This window comes from Vombatus ursinus, unplaced genomic scaffold (assembly GCF_900497805.2).
Source record: "Vombatus ursinus unplaced genomic scaffold, bare-nosed wombat genome assembly UNPS02015255.1, whole genome shotgun sequence".
In the NCBI taxonomy this organism is placed as follows: domain Eukaryota; kingdom Metazoa; phylum Chordata; class Mammalia; order Diprotodontia; family Vombatidae; genus Vombatus; species Vombatus ursinus.
The window spans coordinates 32180745-32208379 of NW_020955033.1; the positions used below are offsets into that span (position 1 = coordinate 32180745).

General features: G+C 35.0%; 1 protein-coding gene across 10 annotated transcripts in view; it reads right to left on the reverse strand.

The window, feature by feature from the left end:
- The window catches only part of LOC114031785 (band 4.1-like protein 3), a 291289-nt gene that overhangs the window by 18970 nt on the left and 244684 nt on the right, over nucleotides 1–27635 (reverse strand). For 8 of the 10 annotated variants that reach the window (XM_027846899.1, XM_027846900.1, XM_027846904.1 and 5 more), the window contains exons 9-13: nucleotides 18932–19084; nucleotides 14422–14519; nucleotides 13494–13669; nucleotides 10377–10597; nucleotides 409–462 (exon numbers count right to left, since the gene is read on the reverse strand). In XM_027846899.1, the coding sequence (XP_027702700.1) occupies nucleotides 409–462; nucleotides 10377–10597; nucleotides 13494–13669; nucleotides 14422–14519; nucleotides 18932–19084 (702 nt within the window). The remainder of the gene's footprint in view (nucleotides 1–408; nucleotides 463–10376; nucleotides 10598–13493; nucleotides 13670–14421; nucleotides 14520–18931; nucleotides 19085–27635) is intronic. The other 2 variants (XM_027846903.1, XM_027846902.1) reach the window with 2 other exon arrangements.

Genomic DNA, 27635 nt, shown 5'->3' on the forward strand with positions numbered 1-27635 from the left:
AGAAAGGAAGCATCATATATATATATATATATATATATATATATATATATATATATATGCAGAGAGAGAGAGAGAGAGAGAGAGAGAGTGAGAGAGAGAGAGAGAGAGAGTTCTTTAATGGCAAAAATTGGGTGAAGGGGGAAAATGGTCACTAAGGACACTACCATGACTGCTCTTTTTATTAGCTATCATATACAAAATTTTTATGATTTTTATATTTGGCTAATAATAATTTTCAAATCTTACTGAAGTTCCCTGATTCAGGTGAAAATTCATTTCATTTACCGGCAAAGTCATGTAAAATAAGCATGATGTCCAAAGCATTCATTAGAGGCAGAGTTATATTATGTGTTACACTGCTTTGGCTGACAGCCGTACACCATGTGTGCTTGCAGTTACTATACCAACCTCAGTGGCAGTGGTTTCACCATCAGCTGCAGTGTCCGTCTGTTCACTGTCAGTCTATTGATTACACAAGTAATCAAGGTCCGGAAGGTAGGCAGGAATAGAAAATAAACACGTTCTGTCAAACAGGGCAGGTCACAGCTCACATAGGTCCATCTCTATGACCGGGACCTGCAACACACTATACCTTCCCAATAGTATGCAGCTTTAAGCAAGAGTAAAAGAAAAACCATAACTAGGTTTGGGTTTGGTCAACAGAACAGACTCAGAGGAAGACACAAGATAGACATAGCATGATGCTTTATTGTAGTGATTATTTTAGCCAATCTGAACTGTCTGGAAAAAAAGAGTCTAATGGGTTTTTTTCTTGGGGAAAGTAGGTTTGTTGCCCTTTTCCCTCCCATTTTTTCTTCAACTAAACCCTTGATAAATCTATTAAATATTTCTGTTTAATGTATTAAAAGTTGCTTTTCATGTTAAGCTTACTTGGAGTTGAGAGGTGAAATTTATTATAAAATATAAAAAAAAAAGCTACTATAACAGTCACCTGACTTTCAGCCCCTCATTTATACAGATTTGATTATTTACATTGTTTATGAACCATTAGGCTGTCTGCATTACCAATTAGTTCCTACAGGCAGATCAAAGTAACTCAATAGCATACATAGCATTCGTGCAAAAATGTCATTCACCTGACAAAGAAAGTTGCTATTGAATGTTTTCCCGATTAAATATGTATATATGCTTCTACTTTTTTCCAAAATATAAAGTATATTGAACTATATTCTTAAACATGGCATTCTGATAAATACTGCACAAATATAGCAGAAAAATAACATCTAGTAGATACAATAAAAACAAAGCACAGCATTCTGTAGTCTAGACTGGACCTAGATTGACGGAGATGCACTCTTAGGCTTATTGGCAAGTTCTAGACTGGCTTAACATCAATTCTAGTGCCAATATTTTAAACAGCACAATTTAGATAGATTACTTCCTCATGAAGATGACAAGCTGTAGGCATTACTGTATTACACTGAATTCTACAGTCTTTTTAGGTAGTAAAAATGGCACATTTTGAAAGGAGTTTAAGGTTTCATGAATAGATAAAAATGATTCAAAATTAGTATATAAACTACTTCAAGTGTTTACTACTAAATTTCAAGAAAAAGTTTCTTCTCTTAAGAAGGTAATGAGTATTTACCTTAAAAATGTGTTCACATTATGAATTTGTTTAGCAAATTAATTTTTCATAGATAGCGCAGAGATCAAAACTCTAAGCTGTCCAAACTCTCACAAATTCCAAATCAATGGAACCCAAATTAATGAAATTTTATTCCATTTGTAGGTTTTATCTGTCAACTAGGGTAAGATAGAGTGCTGCATGATCTTTCATGATAAAACACAAGGTCTGTACATTTTAAAGTATAATTTATTAAACCAAACAATTGATTTATTAGCATTTTGTGTACTTAGTGTATTACAGCAATACAAATTGTACTGAAGAATCTCAAGGGGCCAAGTTCCATACAGTAGTGAGGCAAATTCCTCCTCCTTGTGTACTGAGATGTGATCTAAGCCTGCTGTTGTTTGTCCTTTATTCTTGAAGAAGACCATGACATCAGGGAGGTGATGCCATGACTTGCAAGTGAATTGGATTTAAGTGAGGGAGGGTTGTGCAAAGTCACCAGCCTCATTTTCTCCTCCAGAGCCATTTAGGTCCAGTGGCAAGATATAGATCAGGACTGGACATGGCCCCGCTTATCTAAGCCTGATGTCTTCCTGATTAACTCAATTCTCCAAAATTTGTCCCTTCCCCCCTTTTTTTCCTGAGTTTTCTGAAACTACCAAAGAGAAACTCATCAGTTAATAATTATTTTTAAATGCACTCTGGACACATGGAAAGGTATGGATCAGGATGAAAAGAAACCTGAGTTTCAATATAGAGAAAATTTCTACTTTTACAATGTGTTGTTGAATACCATTATCACTTTAAAATGTGAGCAATGATGTTACAATTTTAAGGCATCATCATAATGGACATTAGCTAATTACAAAGAATAAGAAAATTAAGGAGCTGAAAAGGACCCTAAGAAGTCACCTAATGTAGCTGCCTCTGGTGAGGAATGATTGATTACAGTTTTGTGGAATCTAGAAAACATTATGGATAATGTAGGTGGATTGCATAATGCTGGTTATTTTTGCCAGAGGAGTAGAATAAATTTCAAATAGATGACCCAGCTAATAACCAGAACTACATTCAGGAACTAAGTGGCAATTTCAAATAAATGACCAAATACAAATTTGGGGAATGTGTGGAGGGTTCCTCATGCAGGTAGGGTTTTACCAAGAGTAAAGGGCTAAGTAAACTCTTCAGTTGCTTGTTTTAATTTGTAGGTTTTGAGTATTTCAAATACAAAGATAGCTATGTGCTAGCAAGCTTCAGTCCCATTTCCTCTTATTTGCAACAATTACCTGCTGTGATTTGTTTTGCCAATGTAATGCAGACATGCCCAAGTTTAACATTAATTTTCATGCATTGTTTACAACAAGATGTATACCCTGGATTAGGCACAAGATCTCTGTAGTTTCCTACATAAAAGTACAATATTTTGCACAAAGCTGCAAAACTTATATACCAATGCTAATGTTAATACTCTGAGTCATCAATTCAAGTGTTAAGTGGGAAAAGATCATTTCCAGAACTGACATAAATTTAAGTTTTAAATTAGCAGATCAACATAAGCACATATTTGATCTATTCCTAGACTCTTATTAAACGTTACTGTTACTGTTGAAACTAATGGTAGCATGGCCACAGATTTAAGGTAACCCTTAAAGGGCTTACTGTGTTTAAGTAACAAAGGCTCTTTATAGCTAATGGCCTAACTTATACAGTTTGTTAATTTTTGATCTACAGACATCCTAGAATTAGCTTCTATTATGTGGCTCGGATATAGTGTAGCCTTTCATATTTAGCAAGTTAAACTCTTTCTCCCTCTACCCCCACCCCCCAAATCTCTGCCAAATCATGAACACTTTATACTGTCTGTCTGCAAAGAAAGGTTCAGACCATATCTTAATATTGGTCCATGCATTACACCTTTAATTCCTGTATGCTCCCAGGTGAAACCTAAATCAATGTATTTTAAATAAAACTGATAAGACATTCTTTCCTCTTCCTGTGTTACCTTGATTTTGTATTTTATCTTAAAGATATATGGTACACACACATCTCTATGATATATACATATATATACATACACATATATACACACACGTACATATCCAAGAGAATATACCTTATTATTTAAGATAATACATGTATATATGTATTGTGTTTTATACTTTTCAGGAATATTTGCACTATCTGTCACAATAAAATGCTTCATGTTTATGTGAAAGCTGGTGCCTCGGAAGAAATTGAGGCAGAAAAAAAAATGACACCCTGATGACTATGCTTAGCAGATTCTGTTCTCTCTTTCTCAGAATGAAATTTACTGAGGTGATCACGTTTCTATGGAAGTATAAAGAATGCCAGGCAAAGGGTAATCTGTTGGCAGTACAGTGAATTTATCTTCTACTTCACTTACTAGCATACTCATATTACAAGGAAGTATTCAGAATCAAAATCTTGGAATGGTTGTTCTAGAGAAGTTCATTTCCGGAAGTTTCAGAACTCACCTACCAGGACTCCACCGGTTGACTGTTCTGTGGTGGACTACTAGAATCCCCTGACATTTTTAGTGTGTTTTTGGATATATGGAACCCGACTTCATCCTCAGTTGAAAAGCTTGCCTGTTCTATGTCCCTGACACAAAATACATGGGGCTGGTCTTGCGAATCCACAGGCAAATGATTTGAAGATTTTAGCTTCAAGTGGTCCATCACATGTCTCCTGATGAAGCATGTCTGCAACTGACAACATACAGTTCTTCTCTTTACTTACTGGCCTGACGCTGCTCTAGTACGATCAAAATCTTAACTACCTCAGTCATTACTCTCTCTAACAGCAAATCGGAATATTTTTCATGGCATCAACATAAATGTCTTCATTCTTATTTTTTTTATCTCATACTTATTTTATATGTAATGTATCTTCTTTGGTAGTTTTTCCTATTGTTTATAACTAAATAAGGACTTTAAAAGGGATTTCAGGTTTGATTCAGTATTTATGTCGCCAGGTGCACAATGCATTGGAGAGGTGAGAGATCTCCCAAGTTGGACCCAGACTATGACAAAACACAAGGTGTTGTGCCTAACCCCGGGGGACCATGTTATACTCTCAAACACACAAAACCTCTTAACATATTGGCACAGACAATAAATGAGGCTCTGAAAGTAGGACCACTATCGAAGCAGCCGTCTCACATTATTTCGGACTGAAGCACTGAACACAAAAAGGAAGTGTGTTCTATGCCGAGGTACACACCTCTTCCTCTGAACTGTCACTCGGGTCATTGTCTAGTGAGGCGCTCAAGGAGGCTGCCTTGGGCTCCAGGTAGCAGAGGCACATAGCCAGAGGGAAGGAAAGAGTGAGGGCATACGGCACTGAGAAAGAAGCGGACAGTAGAAAGAAAAAGATGAAGAGGAAACAGGGCACAAGCGATGGGGAACGAATCGGAAGGTAATGCTGCAAGTTCGCAGGGAGGAAGTTGGTTTCAGAAAGGTTGGGGAAAGAGAGGTACCCATCATCGTCTAGAAGAGAAGGAAATGACTCCGGGAGTTGCAAGGAGAAGGAAAACAGTGTTGCGCCTTTGCAAGTTTGTTGTTTGCAGCTAAAGGCCAGATCTTGATCCCCTGCGCAAGCTTTCCCTTTCCCATTAGAATCCAAGTCAGGCTCACCACGAGTCTGCCCAGTGTCTTTGGCTGGCTCACAACCTAACGCTTTTTGTACATTCTCCTTACATCTCCTACGGAGTGTTGCTGGAGATGCAGTGGGGCCATTGTATGAGGATGGTGAGGCGGAAAATGAACTGTTGCCAAGCCAAGGTGACTGATGAGAGAAAGAGAGAAAAATAGAGAGAAGGAGAAAGCAGCAAAAAAAGGTGCAAAAAGGACAAAAAGAAAATAGTAATTAGTTCATTTTCTTCTAGGAGTAAGTATAAAATTATAAAACCAGAATTTTAGCACTAGGGTTGTTCACAGAATTAAAAAAAATATTCAAGCTGCATGCCAAAACTGTCATGAATGGTTAATGGCTATAAATTTTTAAAAAACATACAAACAAGTTATTTGTTAGCCTGCCTATGAAGTTATATATAAGTATATACATATACAAATACATTTTTAAAAGCTACAACATGGGGGTCTGTGCATGTTCAATTCTAGATTTTATGGAATTCAAATGGCTGTATAATTTCTGCTAAAACAGATTTTAAAAGTATTTTCACTGTGACACAATAAAATAATTACAAAGCTTTTGGGGTTTGACAACAGAAATAAATGCACTTGACTACTTGAGATACCTTTATTTTCAAGACTTTCAAGAACCTTCCCCTGATCTCTGGCTAAAAGAAATGTTACTGATATTTCATCTGGTGGAAAAACTCAAAATAAATCCTGACCTGGTACAAAATTTTCACCATCCTTTTATTTCCACTGAGTTTGAAATCAAGTGAGCTGCTAAAATTTAAATTTCTGGCCTCATTCCTTTTCAAAAGGCTACTATGACTTGGGCCACTATATCAAAGAGTAATCTGAAACACATATAAATGAATTTCTACCCAGTTGTTAGCTAATAACATCCCAAATCAGACTTTTTTAAACCACTCACAAAAAAACAAGATTTCTTTTAATTTTTTGGTCCCTATGAATATAATTTAAAATAAAAACACCAAGTGGTTTTTAAGAAATTAACTAGGAAAGATTAGGATATAAAAAGAGAGTAAGAACCACCATATATTTCTCTAGTCTTTATTAACATAGTAAGAACAGGCATTTCTATGGATGATCTCTTATCTTTAGATTGGTCCAGAGTGTCCAAAGAAAGGTAAGACTCAACTTCACCGCCATGTGTCAGACAGCCACATCACATTTCATTATGACACTGGCTGTTCACATTGTTGTTCAACACAAAAACACCCCCACCATATCATTTATCTAAATCTCATTATATTTAGTGGAACAAACAATGTTTTGCTCAGAAGTAGCTGGTGACTCAGGGGATAGAGTGCTGGGCTAGGAGCCAGGAAAACCAGAGTTCAAATCTGGCCTTAGAAACATACTAGCTGTATGACCCTGGGCAAATCACATAACCTTTGTTTGCCTCAGTTTCCTCAAATGTAACATAGAGATAATAATAGCTCCATACCTCACAGGGTTGTTGTGACTATCAAAAGAGGGAATATTTGTAAAATAAGCACTTTAGCTCAGTGTGTGGCACATAGTAAGCGCTACAAACATTTTATTCCTTTCTCTTCTTAGAATAATGAAACCCGGGCTCTAGCATTAGTTCCACCATGGTGGGAATTTGAGCAAAATATAACCTCTCTGCGCCTCAGTTTTACCATCTGTAAAACATTACCTACTTCTCTCTGTCTCAAAGGAAGATTTAGAGCGTGAAGAAATTAGCTATAAAGCTTTCTTTTTCAAACAATGAATAATCTGATGTACTATCATTATTAGCATTCTTAATTTGAAGACTCCAGTTGGGAGGTATGGTCCCATTTTATGCCAATACTTTAGTGAATCTGGTTCCTAATTAATAAAGGAAAAAAAATCCCACGAAAAACCTGTCACAACTGAAATAGACCAAAGGAAATTTCACTTTGAAAACAAATTAATAATAATTTTACAAAGAGCTTCCAATGTGAAAGTGACTTCATGTATACTAATAATTATCATAAACCTATTTTAGCATATAGTTATCACTTGTGTTCAAATCCCCTCCTGAGCACCTAAAACAGGAGGTGTCTAATAATGGATGAGAAAACCATGTACTGACTTTAGTGGCCTTTCAATGAAATCTAGGTCAGGGCAGGGGCAGGCTATTTCAGGCATTTGAGTCTTTATCCCAAAAGGCTTCCAGAGTAGACTATATCCAAGGCAGCTTCCTTTCCCTCTGGTTACCCGAAAGGCCACTCACTTTTATAAAAAGGAACACATTTTTGATGCACATTTCATGTTATGTGCCACTGTAATGAATGAATTAGTATTTATTTTTAAGCCTAACCCTATGTATGGTAATGACTTTGAGGCCCTACTTAGGAACAGGTGCATATCCTGGATTGGTGAGGCCTATTTACAGTGTTCTCCCCCCAGGGTCACCCCTGTCAAATTCAGGGAAATGTGGAGAGCTGGGAAAGCAAGATGCCTGGAAACTGGGTCAGTCAGGCAGGGAAGCATTTTCTAGCAACTGTGAGGTAATCTGAACTTCTTTTATTTTTTTCTATTGTGGGCAGTTAGAATAATGACTAAACTAATACCTCTGACAACCGACTAATGGTCTAGCATCAAGGAAGTATTCCCAGCATACACTGTACAGTATTTTACAAAGCATCTTCATTAAATGAAGAAAGCAGTGCAGGCATTTTCGCCATTTTAAAGATGAGAAAACTCAGTTTTAGGGGTGAAATGAGAAGAAGCAGAACATGCATTAATATTATCATGCCTTACGTGTATAGTTAAGGCCTGTGCTATATTAACAGACATGAAACTGTATTTCTCTATATGAAAACACAATCACATTATACATGGAAAAAATTTGTAAATATGAGTCTGTATGAAGCTGACTTTCTAATACTAACAGGGTTCTGAACGAAAATCATCCTTTCTGGCTTGTACTAGAGTACCAAGTGCATACAAGTGATCATTGGCCCACAGAGAAAAGCACAACTTCTTCATTATTGGGCTTAAGACTACCTGCATTTTAGAAATTATTTACCAATCATGGTTTATACACATTTCATATTTGGGGTGAAAATATTTCTAAAAACACAACTCTGAAGCATTATTTCAAAAGTGATAACTAAGACAATAGGTCAAGGGATAGAAGGGACAAGTAAAATTTGGTCAGGCCATGCTTTTTGGCCTCAGTGTTGAGCAAAGTACTTGCTAAGGAACGTCTGGAAATGAAGCACTGTAAGAGAGGGTAAATGTGCTTTAATCACTGGGTCAGTGTCAACATCTCAGAGAGTAAAAGCATGGATCTGCCATGTTTATGACAAATATTGTTATTTCCCTTGGATGCATTCAGTCACAGTTCTGATTAGTTCTCATTCAAGTAAAACATTTAAAAAACACTAGATTTTGTGGAACGGTTTGTATCAAGAATGGATAAAACCTATTGCTACATGCTTTAGTTAATACAATTAGTATTTCCTTTTAAAACCTTTCTAAGTAAGTGACTATTTTAAAGTCAACTAAAAAGAATGCTTCTAATTGTATTCAAATTGTACAGCTGCCATAAACGGCATGATGCTAGCAAAACAATTAGCATAAAACTATCCACTGTCATTCAGCTAGATTACCTCAAATTTAAAAAAAAAATACTAAATTATTGGTTTATTTACAAATCAACTCAAATGAAGAAATAAAACATTAAATAAACTATCTTAAAGTTATAATGAATGTGTTTAAGGAAGACTACATATAATCTGAAAATTCATGTCCTTATTTTCTGCTATAGCTACATTTGAATTCTAGTTAATTTATTCTCTCAATTCAAGAAAACATGCCATCTAGGAAAATCAACTATTACCAACCTGCAGAAAAATAACAGGGGAGATCAACGTTTAATATAATTTAATACACTTGAACATTCTAGGCTTTTATTTAAGGACACTCTACTAAAAGATGTTATTGTAAAAAATTATCAGAAATGCTATTTGTCTACAGAATCTTATGTTATATCCACTATATTAATCATCTGTATTTGAAGAGTACCTATCCCGAAGACCACAATTCTATGTAATCCTGAGGGGCTATTCTAAAGTTAGCTTCAAAATATTTCCACTAATGGGCATAATCAGATGCTATTTGATCATAAATGCAATGATTATAATTTCAATGTATGTCAACTACCATTGTTGGCTTCATAGCTCTACTCATTTCAGAAGCACCACTTCCCTGCCTCTTTCTCTTACTTATTATTTACCAAATTTTCAGTAAGATTTATAATGTTTGAGTTAATTTGTTGGAAGGTTGTCTTACAGTGCCTGAAATACAGATAATCAGAAAGACAAGACTTACAGAGTAAACAAGTAGCAAGAACTAATCAGCAGCGTAATAACAGTAACAATAATAATAATGAGTAGGAGGTTTGTTTCTAGGTTCAAACCTGGCTTTCTCCGTAGCTTTTCTTTGTTTTGCTTTCCCTAATTAATACAGTCACTAACTGCTGTGACGACTGCATGCTTCTTTGGTTGCCGTGGCCAAACTGTTCATCACCTTCCAGTCAACGTCTGGTGATGAATTTCTCTATATACTTAGTTTGGTCCTCAAGTGAGTGCCTGTCACTAGGATCATACTATTTGGCATTTATAAGATCCATGGAAAGAGATGGCATATAAATGTACAAACTATAGCTACTCAGCACACCCAAACATAGGAACATCAGTTTTGCACCTTCGTTAATAGAAAAAAAATATACTAAGCAGTGGAATAGGAAAATGGGGCCAGAAACAAATATAGGAAAACAACCACTGAGTCTAAATTATGAATTAAAGTTGCAAATTATTATCCCCAAATTATTATATGGTTATTATAAAATCAACTTTTAGAGACATTACTGGGTTAGCTACTGAAAGTCTTACACAGAACCTCAGTTGTTTTTTTTTTTAAAGGAATTGTTTCAGAAGCAAACAAGAGTTATAAAAATAAGTGAATGAATGAAGCTGACATTTATATGACCAAAGTTGAAATATGAGTCATCCCAAGACTTAACCCATTCTTTGCTTACTTCCTCTAATAATGGCTTGGTAGTCCCCAGAACAGTGAGCAAACTGTAGAAGAAGCCTAGGAAAAGCTACCTTTGCCTCATGCCGTACTGCTGAGACAGGAGTGACTTCCTCAGCCTTTTTCCTCTTGTCTTCTTCCTCATCACGCTCTTCTTCTGCCTTTTTCTCCGGCGTCACAGTTGTTATCAAGTTGGTCTGAGAGATGCCCTTTGTCGTGGCGTACTGGCCAGTACCAACCTCTGCAGCAGACATAGAATCCTTCATGTACATTTCATGGTTTTCATTCACTGATGCTAAAGGCAAATATAAAAAAATCTGAAATAGTTAATTCTGCATGATATTAAAAGGCAAGTTAAAAATATCACAATTATTATTGAAAATTTTCCCCGCACATCAGAAAGCTTGGAAAACTGGCTAATGAAGTTTGCTCAGTGAATACTTAAGCCTAAGGGCACACACAGCTTTTCTACATTTTGTATACCCACGTTTGCAAATTCTTAAAGTGCTTAACACAAAAAACAAACATTAGCCAATCCCCATGCTGAAAGTAATAATTTAAAAGAAAGAGCTCTAAAGATGTCAGAGTTTAAAAGTAACTGGAAATACAGGAGGAAAAGCCTGAGGTGACCCCCCCTTTAAGTCCATTTACAGACAATCAGTAACCAAGCAGCAACTCCTGCAGTTCAGCCCATTCAATGCCTGTTCTTTTTAGTAGATACATTTGCTTCAATATCCATGGCCAGGAATTGGTGTTAGATTGAAAAAAAAAATTTTGGTCGTATTTTTGGAAATGTCTTTCATTAACAAGTGCTATATGAATAATGGTCTTTATATTAAAAAAAAAATGTCCCTGGGATACATGGAAACATGATCACCATATATTAAAGTCATCATTATAATTAAACACCACTATCTAGCCAGAGATGAAAAAAACAAGGGGTAACTAATCAAATGAAGATGAGAAGCATTGAAATCTCCGTTGCAAGGTAACCTGGCGGCAATGAAAGGTAACGGGCATTTGTATTACATTCGGGAAGCATGACAAACAGATGCTAAATGGAAGCCATGCAAATGCAATGCATGCAGAGCATCTAAGATTTAAGAAATGTCCTTTTATATTGTGAAAAATGTTTTAATTAAAAAAGACCCAATTAAATTGCAAGAAACTAGTGCTAATCATTTTAGGACATGAATGTCATAAAATTTGTCAAAACTTAACAAATTTGTCTCTAAATACACAATAGTTAAACAAACAAACAAACAAGAATGAACTGCAATTGGTGTTGGATTTAAAGACCTTTGGATACTAAAGCAAAATGTTGGAAAGGGATTCTTAAAATCCTTGTAAGGGCAAATCACTTCACTAAGCATTCACTTTTCTTCACAGAGTACATGCCTAAATCTTAAAAGTTCCTTTAAAAGGCTTCAAAAAGTTTCTTTAACCCATGATATTTCTCTGGACTTGCTATCTTAAATACAATGCAGCTAAGCAAAAAAGCAATTTACGCTTCAACATGCATTTCCCAGCTTGCAATCAGCACAATCCCAATCCATGAGAGACAAGACATACTAACATCATTTTTGGGCAGGGAGAGGAAGAGATAGGATGTTATTAGCACATATCTTTGACAATGTTTTTCCCTTTCACAGCAACAAACATCATACCAAAATCATTACTACGACCACATTCAAAACAAACATGTCCTCATAAGAAGACACAACGCAAATATCAAACAGTGAAATAAAAATTCAAAAGATATGACTTTAATAACTTAGATTTCTTAGATGTTTAATATAAAGGAACTAACTCAGAGTCTGTGATTAAGAAAGCCAAGTGAGAATATCAGGGTAAGCAGAGAGAAGAGGCTATCATTAAACTAAAAAAGTAATTGGGATATTCTAATCTATATTCAATTATTGGCAGTCCCAATTTGGGGACAGGTTTGTGTTTAAAAGTAAAAATGTAAGTTGATTCACTCTAATATGGAATAAATTTCCCCAAAGAAACAATGCTACCAATGGTGAACTAATATATCTTGGAGTATAACAAGAGAGCCAATTTCATCAACAACCACATCTGAATTGTATTGAATTATCTATCAAGGATAACAATATTTCTATGTGGAAATGTATTCTGAGTTTTCCCCTAGGAATGTATCTAACATATCTCCCTTCCATAGCAGTTAGGTAGAAGTAGAGGGGAAAAGAGTTGAGAGGTAGGAAAAGTACCTACAATATTGATAACATATTATTTTGTAAAAAGAATTTCTGAAACAATCATGTACCAGTACAATTTTACCATACATTCATTTAACTTAATCATCAATAGCAGGTAATGTCCCTAAGTTTGTTAGGTTATTAAGCAGTTCTTTCTTTTATTTACAACAAATAACATTAATTTCAAGCCCTTAATATAGTTTCTATAACAGGCAACAGAGCCTAGTATGATCATTTCTATCTACCATTATTAGTCAATTATAAAAACTAAATTATATTTATTACTTCAAAGTAAGGACACATGTAACACATTGTTTACTTTCGGGAATTGTCAATAAACCTGCTCAGAAGATTTATACAGGGTTGACCTGCAACAGATTTGTGTTACTCATATACTCTATGACTGCCATTTTTTGGTGCTACAGCATATCTTTCTCTTGAATCAAAAATTTCCTGAATTATCAATAAAAGTTAAGAGGCAAGATGGTATGGAGTAGATAGAGAACTGGCCTTGGAGTCAGGAAGGTGTGGGTTCAAGTCATGACTTTAATACATACTGAATGTGTGACACAGGACAAACCATTTAACCTCTCCCAGGCAACTCTATAAAATTATAAATTGCAACCCACGTGCAGATATAAGCATTGGTAGAGGGAATTTCCCTCTACCAATGAAATGACAGGTCCAGTCCCATTCCATCCCTGTTAAAACCAGTTAGGCTACCATGAAGAGGCAGGATTCTTTATTTTCTACAACCCACTGTCTACATTTTGATCTAAGAGAAACTGGAAAAAATATATAAATTGAGGCTACAGGTAGACTTGTTAGTTTAAAAATTACACCCAGTCACATACAACAGCATTTCTTTTATCACAAGATGAGGAAATCTGAGTTTATAGAAAGCTTATGACTCTTTCTTGAGCCCATCATAACTAATAATAATTCTAAAGTGAGATAGTCAATGGCTCTTACCCCCATCCAGGCTGCGGGACATTGTATACCGTTTGCTAGAAGAACGCTCAAAATAAGGTGCCGGTCGGTCTATCAGTGCACTAGCTCTTCTTGTTTGGGCTTGAGTTCTACCACTATAGCGAAATTTGGAACCCAAGGTAAGGAATTTCTTTGGCGGTGCTTCTGGTAACAACAGCCTAAGAAGCATCAGGGGGGAAAATTATTAAACATTTCTCTCTCTCTCTCTCTCTCTCTCTCTCTCTCTCTCTCTCTCTCTCTCACACACACACACACACACACACACACACACACACACACACACACACGGAAAGTGAAATACTATAGATTCTCCTGTTTCAACAAATTATTATATAAATATTAAGCTAAAAAAATTGATTGGACAAGAGGAGTACAATTCAATTCAAATGCTATTGCTCTGAAGAACAAAAAGCAATTAGGTGATATTAATGAGCAAAAACAATTATTTCCCAAACCAGAACATGTCAGGTTTAATGTGCTGGTTTTTATGGGCAGATATTTCTTTTTTTATTACACAGTAAGAAAGAGAGATTGAAATCTAGAGTAGTGATGGGCAAATTTCAAAGAAATAAAGAATGGAAGAAATATTCTGAGAAAAAAATACTATAATATTATAAAAAAGAGAAAGACAAGGATTCTAGATATAAGGCCAAGGAAAAGGTCAGGGTAGAAACTATGAAAAGTTGGGAAAGTGTTGGAAACTACAGTATAAAAATGTACATGAGCCCCAAAACTAATTTTTTGCAAACCGCTAATTTGAGTTGTTAAAGAAACACTTACTTCTGAATTTTAAATATATTTCTTCCTCTAAGAAATTTTCCTTAGGACAATTAATTGCTAACAATTTGCCTTCATTAGCTGAATTATTCTACAGCTGTTAAAAAAAAAGAAAGAAAAGATCTCTACTTACCTGAAAAATGTGTGGTGTTCAACACATACTTTCCATAAACGCTTTGCAGCACGATGGTTTGGCAACTTAAACCCAATGGTACTTTCAAATTGTTCAAACTAGATGAGAAGAAGAAAAGAAAAAAAAAAACTTTTGACTGAACATTGATTTTTCAATAAAGAATTTACACAATAATTTTTATGACATGTAAACGTAATAGCCTCAAAAATAGTTTGCAAAGATCATTCGGATACGTATATAATTATATAATTATATTTAACACACGAAATTTATAGTGGTCTTCATATATTTTAAGCTTTTAAGTAAAGCCAATTTTCACAGGAATGTGTCTTCCTTATAATAATCTTCCATACATCAGACTTAGAGGACCTAAGGATCTCCCTTCAGCAAATATTCAATTTTGCTACATACAAATCACAAATGCATAAAAGGTGTTTCTCCCTTTCTTTGTATACCTAGTGCTTACTCATTTAGTGAATGCTTGTTGACCAAGAGCTAAATTTAGATAGTCTCTTCTTACAATAGATTTAGAATATCCAGTTAAAGCATATAACCCAATTCCCTCTTAGTACTTGTCTAGTTAATGAATAAAATTCTAAGGATTTTGTGAAATTCTTCCATTTCATCGTTCACCTAATAACATATACCCTGCTGGTTTGGTGGTTCAATTTGATCTAACATGAATTATCTTGCCAGATGTGAAGTATTTTGGCCTCCATTGTATTTAAGTTCCAAGTTGTTTTCCCAAAGTCCAAAACTTTGGGTAGTTTTCAGGATGACCTTATATTCTTTGGATGCTTCACTGAAATTAAAAAAAAGACTTCATGCATCTAGGTTTCATTTTGATGTTTGTTGAACTGCTGATGCTATCAATCAAACCACCAGAGGGCAGTAATCATAAACATTCACATCTTTCAAACTAAACCCTCATCACTACCTTTTCACCAAATAAATTTTTTGAGTGTCATCACCCATCTCCCTATCTTTTTTCCACTCGATTGTCTACTTGTTTCTGATTAAATGGATTGCTAGCACAGTGGTTCATGCGGCAACAATGAAGGTGACAGATGAAGGAGAAGACATACAAATTCAGCCAGGTTTGGGCTGCTCTTCAATCTCCTTGGGCTATCAAGATTTGGTTCAAGTCTCTGGGAATGGTTGAGAGAGAAAAGCTTGATGTTCCAGGTGTAACTGTGTTCTCTTTTCTCATTTACCACATAAGGAATACACAGGAGGTAGCATAAACTATTGTCCAATAGGCAAAGATATCATTCATTTATATCTACATGTATATACTATACATTTCTATGATGTAGCCTCTAGGCTATGATTATTATACAAATTTACTGTAATTTCAAATTAACCTCTTATATAGCCAAAAAAAAAAACCTTTGTTTTTATCTATATAAAACTTTATGGTTTAAAATTTGTATTCTTTTATTTCTTTTGCTTTTTAAAAATGAATGGTATATTTCCTCCATAATGGAACTGCCATTAGGAATAAATAGTTTGAAGAAGAATTTTTAGGATTTCCATTAAAAACTCCTATATTAAGTAATAAAGTACTCAAAATTAAAAATAAATAACATATATGTGTGTATTGTAAATGTTTTATATGTGTGTGTCTGTGTATTTATAAGAATACGAACTCCTTGAGAGAATAATCTGCTTTTCCATTTGTACTTTGGTATCAACAGTATTTATTTAGCACAATGCCTTGGTTAAAGTAGGTACTTAATAATTGTTGAATTGAATGTTAGAACAGTCAAATCACTGAAGATTCAGAGAACTTCTTTAGTGCTCCTATATCATTCTTCCACATTGCTTCCCAATAGCTACAAGATATCCAATTTTAATTTTAAGTAATTTTAAGTAAAGAATTTTTTAAATTTTAAGTAAATTTTTAGTAAAGAACAAATTTTAAGTAAAGAACAAAGTACAGATGAAATTTTTCTGGACTTCACATGACTCACACAAATGTACAAAAAAGATACATGATATTTACCTGAAAAATTATTACAAACAAAGTGAAAACTGAGGGTTTCTTAATACTATAATTTGTAATTTATAAGGCAGAAAATTACTAATCAACCTTGCATTTCCACTTATGTACAGAATTAGGACTCAAGATGGGAAACTGAAATTCAAGGATAGTGGGCACTTATAGAGGGAAGTAGTGGTCAAAAGCCACTACCAATTTATCACTGTAACATAGGAAGATAAAGCCATGCCAGGCTACTTATTTCCTTTACACATATAGTTAGTTAATTTGTTAGAACAGAAGAATTCCAAAAACAAACTATATTTGGGTTTTAGCATATGCATAAAATGATTATCTAGTTCGGTGGACTTAGAAATAATTGACTGATGAAATTCCAAATAGTGATCAATGAATAAGCCTCAATATAGAAAGGAGTTTCTAATGAATGTCATGAGATTGATGTCCTTGGCCCAATTCTATTCAATTAAAAATAACTAATTACTAGGATTAAAGAATAGATGGAATGCTTGCCAAGTCAGCAGGTAACACGAAGTTGTAAGGAATCACCAACACAATGATTGACAAAATTGTAATTTTAAAAGTTTTTGATTGGCTAAAATGATGGGTAATTTCTAGTAAGATCAAATACAATAGTAACAATAATAGCTAGTATTTATACAGTGCTCTAAAGGTTTGAAAAATGCTTTACAAATGTTTTCTCATTTCAACGTAAAATCCCATACCCACAATCAAAAAATAAACAAACAAATAGTGGATGAAGGAAATAATGCCTAGACAACAGTTTCTGATTGAGCTGTTAGTGGAGTAGACTAACAATGGGGCAGCATCATAAGAGGGAGAAAGTGATTTTAGTCCGCGTGATCAACATTATGTTGTTCAGAATGAAGAAAATCATGGTCCTACTGCACTGGATGTTAGTAATAGTGCGTCTACTGTTTCTGATCACTTCAATGAAAAACATTTTAGGAAAAATAAGCTGCAACATGTCTGAGAAAGTGGCTAAGATGGTGAGGAGACTTAAAAAAAGACTTTATCCTGGATTCAATGCAATTCAGGAATGGTTTATTGAGCAAAAACTATGTGCAAAGCAGTATGCCACACAATGGAGGTTCTAAAACAAAAAAAGGCATTGATCACATTCCTTCAAGGAGCTTACATTATCGCTGGTGGGGGTGGGGAGTGGGATAGAACATGTACATGAATAAATAAATAAGGTAATTATATAAATAAAAAAGGTAATTTCACAACATAGTGAGCACTAACAACTTGGGATGGCTGGGGGGAGGATAGGCAATGCTTTGCCTTGGACATGGCACCTAAACTGAATTTTGAAGGAATATAAAAATTCTGAATGAAAACAAAGAGATTCCAGGCATGTAAGACTGTGTAAATGCACAGAGACCGAAGATAGAGTGGCAAATTCAAGGCAGTTAGGACAATCTGGATAGAATATGACATACAAAGAAGACTAAACTACAGGAATCAAGAAGGTGTGTTCAAAGTCCACCTCTGGAGATAACAATTTCCATAATGACGTACGTAGGTGAAGTTACTACTAACAAGTAGTTGGTGATGTGCAGCTAGAATTTAGGGGTGACAGATACGGGCTGAATAAATATCTTGGGTTCAACTGTGAAAAATATATTAAACTCAATTGAGTAGATGAGATCAACAAGAGAAATTGACTATAAAAGGAGAAGAAAAGAGGGCAAAGGATAGGGACACATGTTTAAAGAGCAGGAGGTGAATGATGGTTCAGTGAAAGAGAATGAGAAGTGATCAGACAGACAAGAGGAGAACCAGGAGAAAGCAGTGTCATAGAAGCCAAGGGAAGAGAAAACATACAGGAGGAAGAGGTGGTTGATGGTATAAAAACCTTCATAAAGGACAATGAGAATGAGGACTGAGAAAAGGCAATCAGAGTTAGCAATGAGACTTAGAAAAAAAATTAGACTTTTTCAGAAGTTTCTGAGATGATATCAGGATCAGAAGATAGATGTCTTCAAGTATTTGATTGAATGGTACATGGAAAAGAAAGAGACTTCCTTTGTTTGGCACTAGATGACAGAATTAGGAAAAATGTTTACGGATTACAAATAGTAGAGATGTACAGATGTGGAATGGACTGACTCAGGACATGATGGGCCTGCCACCATCACATGTCTTTGAATGAAGAATGGATCATCCTTGTCAGATATGTTTGTAAAAGAAATCTTTGATTGAAGTTGACTAGATACCTTCAGAGGCCCCTTTAAACTCCGAGATTCTGTGATTCTATGAAAAATCTTAGAAACAAGTTATGAGATAGAAGAAATAGGACACAACAGAACACAAATGAAATAAATATTTAACATATTTTGGATTATCAGAAAAACTTCAAAAATCCTTCCAGGTACTTGCAAGTGATAATAAACATATCAGTAATGAAAGCTTTTGAAAAGATATAATTCAATTTGTCCATGATATCAATAACTTACCCAGTGAAAATTATGACATGTATTTACTTACCTCCCCTGGTCTGATTTTTATGTAAAAATTGTTCCTTTTGTAAGAAATTTTCAGAACTTTTGGCCAGGCAAATCTGTTAATGCGGAGTCTGTCTCGATATATCAAAAGACCACTTGCACAAACTCCTAACATAATTTCTACTCCTTCAGAGTCCTGGGGGGAGAAAACAGCAGAAATAACAAAATTATGTCAGTTTCTTTCTTTTCATCTATCTAACAACATCACCACAATTTATAGCTCTGGAGGGTATTATGATTTACAAAGTGTTATCCCATAAATCATCTTATTTAATTGTCACACTAATCCTGTGACATAGTAGTATTTATATAGCACTTCAAGATTTGCAAAAGATTTTATAAATATTATCTCATTTGATTCTCACACCAACCCTGAGAAGTAGGTGCTATTATCATTTCCATTTTACAGTTGAAGAAACTGAGGCAACAATAAAATGACTTTTTCATACAGCTAGTCCACAGGGCTGGATTTGAACTCAAGTATTCCTGGCTCCAGGTCGAATGCTCTGTTCATATAGCTGCATAGTAGCTGATGAATAACTACTTCATCCATTTTATGGATGAGGAAATCGATGTTTAGAGAGATTAACTGATCTATCTAATGTCCCAGAATTAATTAATAGGGGCACTAGACCCGGCACCCAAGTCTGTGGACTTCCAACCCAGTACCGTTTCCATCATACTAAATAATCCTTTAAAAGGATTAATTTATAATTTGGGATACCACAATTAAGTTTTCATTAACAATTGATGTATTTGAGGACATTTTTGTTAGAAAAATAGTACATTCCTGCATAGCAGACATCATATGTAAATAGCCACAGACACTTCCTAAACATTCTGATGACTCACTAGAAATGTTGGTTGTATGGACAGGCTTTTTTAAGGGATTGTAATGAATTTTAGTCTCCCAATAGAAAGGGTCAAGATCAGCTTCCAGAGCAAATTTCGCCAGTTGCAGGCCTCTACTCAAAATTTTTTTTAAATGTAAGTAAATAAAAAACAGCTTTGAAGAAGAAACTAGCTTAAAAAAAAAAAAAAAAGGCCAGCCTTAGAGTTATGTTTGGAAGACAACTGCACTGTTGTGTTTTGTGTTTTGTGTGTGTGTGTGTGTGTGTGTGTGTGTGTGTGTGTGTGTGTGTGTTTACACCATGGTAATGGATAGGAATACTCATGGGCTAATAGCATGCATACGAATCTTGGATCATTTTTATCAACAGCTGGCACGGCCACCTCCTCCTCTGCTCTCACATTCTTTTAATGTCACTGGGAAAAAGGGAAGAGCCAAATCATGATGATCACCCAAATCTGCCATGCCTTGGGGAAAATATTCCACTGTGTTCTGGAGTCCTGCCAACAACATAGAAGTATTACAAGGAAGGGAAATCTTAGCCCAAAAATCACAGCCTAAATCCAAGTAAATTACTTTATGCAGTGAGTGCCTTGATATGCGATCACATTAAGCTAGAGTGGGTAGCAATGATTCTTCAGTGCTCCCAAGGTATCCTAAAGCGTCATCCAAATGAGAAACTGGGACAAAGTTTTGGAACTATTTTGAGGTCTACTTTTTGGTTCCGATGTGAACCAAGGCAACTATTTAGTAATGATGTCAAGGAGTAAATAAAGGGTTGGTAGTGGTCATGTGGTTATTTTCCAAGCAGAAACCATTTAAAATACTACAGGCTGAGACATATTTTAAAAGGAAATGGAGAAATCAAATTGGGAAACCAAAAGAAAAATTGTATGTTTTAGTAAATTTAATGATGCTTTCATATATATCAGTCAATCCTCACGATAATCCCATGAGGATGGTATTATTAATCTCATTTTCCAAATAAGGAAATTCAAGTTCACAGAGGTTCAATGACTCACCCAAGATTCCCAAACTAGTGTGTATTAGCAACATAACTAGGAATCCAATGAACCATTAAACTATGAAGTACTATACAAAATGATACATGAAGGTTTCTTTCCATCGAATTATCATGCTTAAAAGTGTTTCTTTAAAAGTAGCTAAGGAATTAAAATGAATGACATAACCAATCGGTGCCTGTGAATGCAGGATGAATCCTAAGGCCAAAGTACTCTTCATTTTTAAGTTGCAAATGCATCAAAAGTAATGATAACTACACCCGTGGCTTGATTGTTAAACTGTCCAGGAAAATAAAAAGCCTAAAAAACTCATAGCATGTTATAGTTTGTCCAAAGTCTGAATAAAGGCAAAAGGCTTAAACAATGACATCAACAAAGCAACATAAACATGAAATGCCCCAGCACTGCAAAAGTCAAGAAATGATGGCCACTTCATATAGACATCCCATCTCTTATCAAAGTCAGAAAATTATTTTAAATCTTATTAAATAAACAAAGATCCATAGAGTTGTGAGAATTAAACAATGTAATATGTCTAAAGGGGGCAGCTAGGTGGTGTGGCTGATAGAGCACTGGACTTAGAATCAGGAAGACTCATCTTCCTGAGTTCAAATCTGGCCTCAGACACTTACTAGTTGTGTGACCCTGGGCAAGTAAGTTAACCCTGTTGGCCTCAGTTTCCTCATCTGTAAAATGAGCTGGAGAAGAAAATGGAAAACCATTCCAGTATCCAAAATAGGATCACAGGGAGTCAGTCACAACTGAAATGTTGAACAATGAAAAATGTGTCTAAAGCTATTTATGATCTTTACAATTCTATACAAATGTGAGCTAATATTTATTTTCCCTTATTTGAGGTCTTCAGGAAAAGCTTAGTTGGTTACTTGTTGGCTAAGTGATAAAAGGGATCATTTCTGTGAATATAGGTTGGACTAGATCATGGCCTAACCTAAAGTCCATGAATTTGTTTTTAAAATAGTTTTATAACTACATTTCAACAGAATTGTTTCTCTTTATAGCCTTATATACTTTATTAATAGAGGAGTCCATAGATTTCACTAGACTGACAAGGGATCTATGAGAAAGGCTAAGAACTCCAAACTGGATAGTCTCTGACAACTTTTACAAATTCAAAAATTGTGTGATTCTATGATCTTTTTAATCTCAACTTACAATTCTTGTATAAATATCATTTCAATCAACTAGCTCTTATTAAGGGTCTGCTATGTGGGAGGCACTAAACATCTCCTATCCACAGTATTTTAGAAAGGTCAATCTTCATGGCCACTGAAATATTACCTACAATTGACACCCTCTAAAATATGAAAATTCCGTTACATGTAATACATTTATGACCTTAAATTAGAAAGTTTCATAATTACATTTTCATTGTTGTTCAGTCACTTTTAGTCATGTCTGACTCTTCATGACCCCAACTGGGGTTTTCTTGGCAAAGATACCATAATGGTTTGCCATTTCCTTCTCCAGCTCATTTTATAGATGAGGAAACTGAGGCAAAGAGGGTTAAGTGACTTGCCCAGGATCACACAGTAAGTGTCTGAGGTCAGATTTGAACTCAGGAAGACGAGTCTTCCAGACTTCAGGTCTGGCACTCTATCCACTGTGCCATCTAGCTGCCATAATTATACCATAATTACATAATTCATCATAAATTGAGAGAGGAAAAAGGGATAGTTTCCCCCAAGAAACAGCAGTGAGAAAAATAAAAATAACCATCCTAGGTAGCTGGTTACAATATAATAGCACAACAATCTACACAATAGCTTCCTTTAATCAACTTTTAAAAGACAAAAGCAAAGTCTGAGCTGTAAAGGTAGAGAGAGATCACCCACTCAAAGGCCCTCCTTTTGCAAGGAAGAAAATGAGTCCCAGAAACTGAAAGGAGTTAACTAAGCCCTGGAAAGTGAGCCTCTGTGTCACACAGCACTTTATTGATGTGGGACTGGGGCTCAGGAGAAGCTCACATGTGGAACCTAGGCCTCTTGGTGTCTGCACCAGTGCTTTTGCTATTAGACAAAACTCTTGCATCAAAATCTCTTAATTTCACCTTTGAGTGACTTTAAAAGAACTTAGATATTCACTATTGGGTCAGATATATGTGTGTGTGTGTGTGTGTGTGTGTGTGTTACGGTAATGAAATATTTTTAAATGAAAAAGCACGTCAAGAATATAAAACCTATCTGAAAATTTTAAAATTAATTTGGAAACAAATTAAACTGTCCACTTCAAAGAAACACTACCTACTTAATATCTCTGGTATATAGCTAAATCCCTGAATCCAAAGATAATTTTTTGGTCCATCTGAAGGAAAATATAAGATTATAAATAGAACTTAATCACATTAAAATAAAGTCCTGTATACTGAAAATGCATTGCTTCATTTTGATAGCTGATGATGGGAGCAGATTGAATTGACCACAGGATATTACAATATAACACATATTTGAAAATACATAATACAACTTGAAAATAAGCCAGTGGATTTTGTTCCAAAGATAAGGGCTGGTCTAATACCTATCTAGCAAGACCTTTAAGACATTTCATCTGAAGAATTGTCACTTTATGTTGATGAATGGCTAGTGCTTCCTTTATGTGAATCAATTTTCTAAAACTATACATAATTCCAGTGCCTATCTCATAAACTAGGAGGATCTCAGATTAAGTACCTAGTATACATTCCTCATGTGGTGATTTGGGAAAAGAAAAAATGGAGAAATATGGATTCCTCTGGCATATGGAAAGAATTTCTGCCATTTACCTAAAAAGCCCTGTTATGTATGTGTGTGTGTATATATATATATATATATATATATATATATATATATTTACTGGCCATAAAACACATATAGATTCACTGACAAGAACTTAATTTCACAGATTGCTAGAGACAGAGAACAATAATCCTGATCATGTCTGGAACATATAGGAGGCAATATTATACAAATTTTCTTTTAAACGAAATCTTTATTTCAATTATTTCATCATTCTTTCTAGAACAGCTCTTCATTGGACACCCATCACTGACCAAGCATTTATAATATAGCCTGAGAAGGGAGCACTGAAGGACAGTCAAGTAAGAATGACAGATTTTAAAATTTAGCTGCTGGGCCTTATAGAACTAGAAATTCTCAGCATCAGGTCTAATGAAATTTTAGAACTGTTGAAACATTCCATTTCTTTTTTAAATCAGTTGTGCCTAAAATATATCATATTTCTATTGGTTAAAAGCATTAGTTTTTAAAAAGGTAGAAGTCTACCTATGATTTAGAAGGGCACATAAAATAATGATGATTATAATAAACACTGAAAGTGCCTTACATGGGCATAGCCATTCAAAATTGACAAAGTGCTTTCCTAAACATGATTATTTGAGTCTTATAAGATCTCTTAGAGACAGGCATGAAGGGCATGATCATTTAATTTAATTTAATTTTATTTTATTTTATTTTATTTATTAGTGATGAGGAGACTGGGACTGAGAGAGATTGAGTGATTTTCCTGGAGATCAACTGTCATGAGGTCACATGAGTGGCAAAGTCAGAGCTTTAATTTAGGTCTGCTGACTTCCTCAGTGTTGTTTCTACTGTGTAGAAATCTAATTGAAATTCCTCACAGTTTTCAAAATCAGAGGTGAAACAATTGGCTATAAATGCAAGATGATAAGCACAATACCAAGTATTGCTCCCAAGAGACATATTAGGATGGGAAAGACAAAGAAAAACAAAGCCTCAAGAAACAAACACCCCCAAAACATAGACACAATGTTGACAAAATACACTTGTGAGAAGAAACACAAAACATGCAAGAATAACACACAACATATACTGAAATGAACATTTGGATTTTTATTTCGAATGACTCTAAAAAACATAGGATTTTCATGCTATAAATAGAAGACTAGGATCTCACTTATAATTGGAAATCAGTTCTCATTTCACTTAGTAACTTTCCTTTTGGAAATTATGAAATTATGATGAATTTCCGCTGCATTAAAAATCCGGGTCTATCACTGAAGTACTCTGCTTAATATCTCAATGAAATGATTTACATGCCTGCATTCACACTACCTTTATTTCTGGGGACAAATTAATTTTCTCTTATTTGCACTATTTGAAACCATATTATGAATGCTATTTTCAATGATTAGCTATTATTATAATCTGATTTTATTTAGTTGAATTTTTGTGAACATCTTAGATCAAAACTTGCTTGAAATTTTGCCCTAATTCTTTCTACTTTTACGAGGCATCAGGCTAATTCTCCATTTTTAAAATGTGTAAAGTCTGCCAGCTTCCTGTTTTTCTCTTCTTCTCCATTATCCAAACTTTAAAATAATCAACAACATGGAAAACTTAGAAACTTATAAAAAATGACTCTGTGACACTTATTTTAAATTTGCATCTCTGATTCCATGCCACAATTAGATGCTTGGCATAGGAATCTTTTACAATTTCCTTGTGATTTTACTGGGTATAGAGGCAAAAGAAAAAATGAATTGCCATTGGAATAGGATTTGTATCAGCAGTTCAACTCACAACCAATCTAAATTCCAGAGGTTTGAGGTGTTCCCCCAAAAGTATATCATACCCTGGACAAGAAGACATTTTTCATCCATTTGGTTTTTCCTAGATAAATAATTAGGTTGAACTATTTCCAGTGATTATAGAACTGATTCAGGAGGCACTGCAATGTTCCAGAGCATTATTCATTCACTAAAAGGTGAAACGCAAACCAGAAGCTTCTGAAGAACTTCATTGTGTTGGACATGCTCCAAAACAGTGGCAAAGATTTTAAGAAAGACTTCAAAATATCATGTTTAAAGTAGGGTACTGTCCATAGCACCTGAAGTTTGAGGTTCAAAGACATTCGACAAATTCATTCAATTCAACAAATACATTTTGAATGGCTACTGTAGGTGTCAAATGCACTAGGGAGTTGGGTGTGATGGAAAGGACAATGACCTTGGAGCAACAAGATGTGTATTTTAACTTTATTCTGCCACAGACAACTTGTAAGCAAGTTTCCTAACCATTTGGGGCCTCTATTTCCCTATTTGTAAAATGAAGGGATTGAACTAGATGGTCTCCAAGTTCCCTTCCAGCTATGGATTTCTGATCCTGTGAACTGTATAAAAACTGTAGTTGAAACAGGGGAGAAACAAAACAAGCTTTTGGTATGTATTCAGAATCTGTTGAGAGAAAGATTTACATAAAATGAAACACAAAACAAAATAATTAAGTGCCAAAATGTGGACTAAAGTCAAGCTATGACTAAAAACAGGTGAGTTAATTGTGGCCTGGAGACACCAAGGAGAAGAGAACTGAGTAGAGCTGGGCCACTCCTCATTGTCTGAAGATCAGACAAATAAGATAAAGCGAGGCATTTCAGCAATGTTGAAGAAAACGGAGAACAAAGCACCAAAGAGAAGCCTGGTTAAGTCATGCTGTTTAGGGGAAAGGAAGGAGACTACAGCAGACTGAGACAGAAGAGCACGTGGAAGCAAAAAATGGGAGATGTGTTTGGACAAATAAAGTAGGATTAGATTATGGAAGATTTTAAATGTCAAAATAAAGATCAAAGAATCAGAGATGAAAGAGGCTTTACTGTACCATAAAGTTCAATCCCATTATTTTATATATGAGGAAATTAAGGCCAATGAAAATTAAAATGATTTGCCTCACATAGGTAAGTAAATAGCTGAGCTTGGATTCACACCAAGGACCTCTAAATCCAAAACATTTTAACCTCTTGATTACATTAACCTGCATCATGTTTGAAATTTATTCAACAGTCAATGGAGAGTTATTATAAATTCTTGAATAGAGGAGGAAAAATATAGAAAAAGCAATGTTTTAAGTCTAGGTATCTATGTAGGAAGCAATGAGGGGAGGAAAAAAATGAGATACAGAGAAATTAATTTGGAGACTATCACAAAAATCCAAGTGTGAGGTGATGAGGACGTCCACAGAGATGGTGAAAGCAGAGACAGGAAAAGATAAAAAAAAAATTTTCAAGGAAGAATTAACTAACAAGATGGTGATTGATTTGAGAATAAAGAATAATTCCCAAATGACTAAGCTTTTGGGTTACGACTGGGAAAAAATGATGTTGGTATTGGAAATGTGCAAAAATGTGTACGTTCAGGGTGTGAGAATGAGAATAGAAGCCCCTTCTGGTTTTGAATTTGAGTAAAAATATTTAAAGAGAAATGTCTAGCTGTCAATTGGAAATACAGAGATGAAACATAATTAAGAGGTCAAAGTGAGTGATATGGTGAGAGGAAAGTCAAACTCGAGAGATGAAAAAAAAAAAAAACAACCCAACATTAGGTTGTCATTGAAACTAAAACACTTATTGTATACTTAAGGAAACTGAGGTATGGGGTGTGACTGGCCAAAGATTACACAACATATTATTATAACATTGACATTTGAATCCAAAAAAGTGTCTTAACTTGGAATCATCACAGTATCTTAGAACTGGGAAGGATCTTGGAGGTGATCTAGTCAGGCCTATACCACAAGAAAAATCTCCTCAACAGCTTAACTCACAAATGGTAATTGGGCCTCTCCTTGAAGATCCCCCGTGAAGGACAACGTGCCACCTTCCTGAAGCAGATCCTTTAACTTGTGGATAATTCTCATTGTAGTTGCTTACACCAAACTTATTGTGCATCTTCGCTACTTCAACTCACTGTTTTCTTTTTTGTTCTTTAGGTCCAAACTTGTTGTTACTGCTGCTCAGTCACGTCCAGCTCTTCGTGATCCAATTTGGAGTATACTTGGCAAAGATAC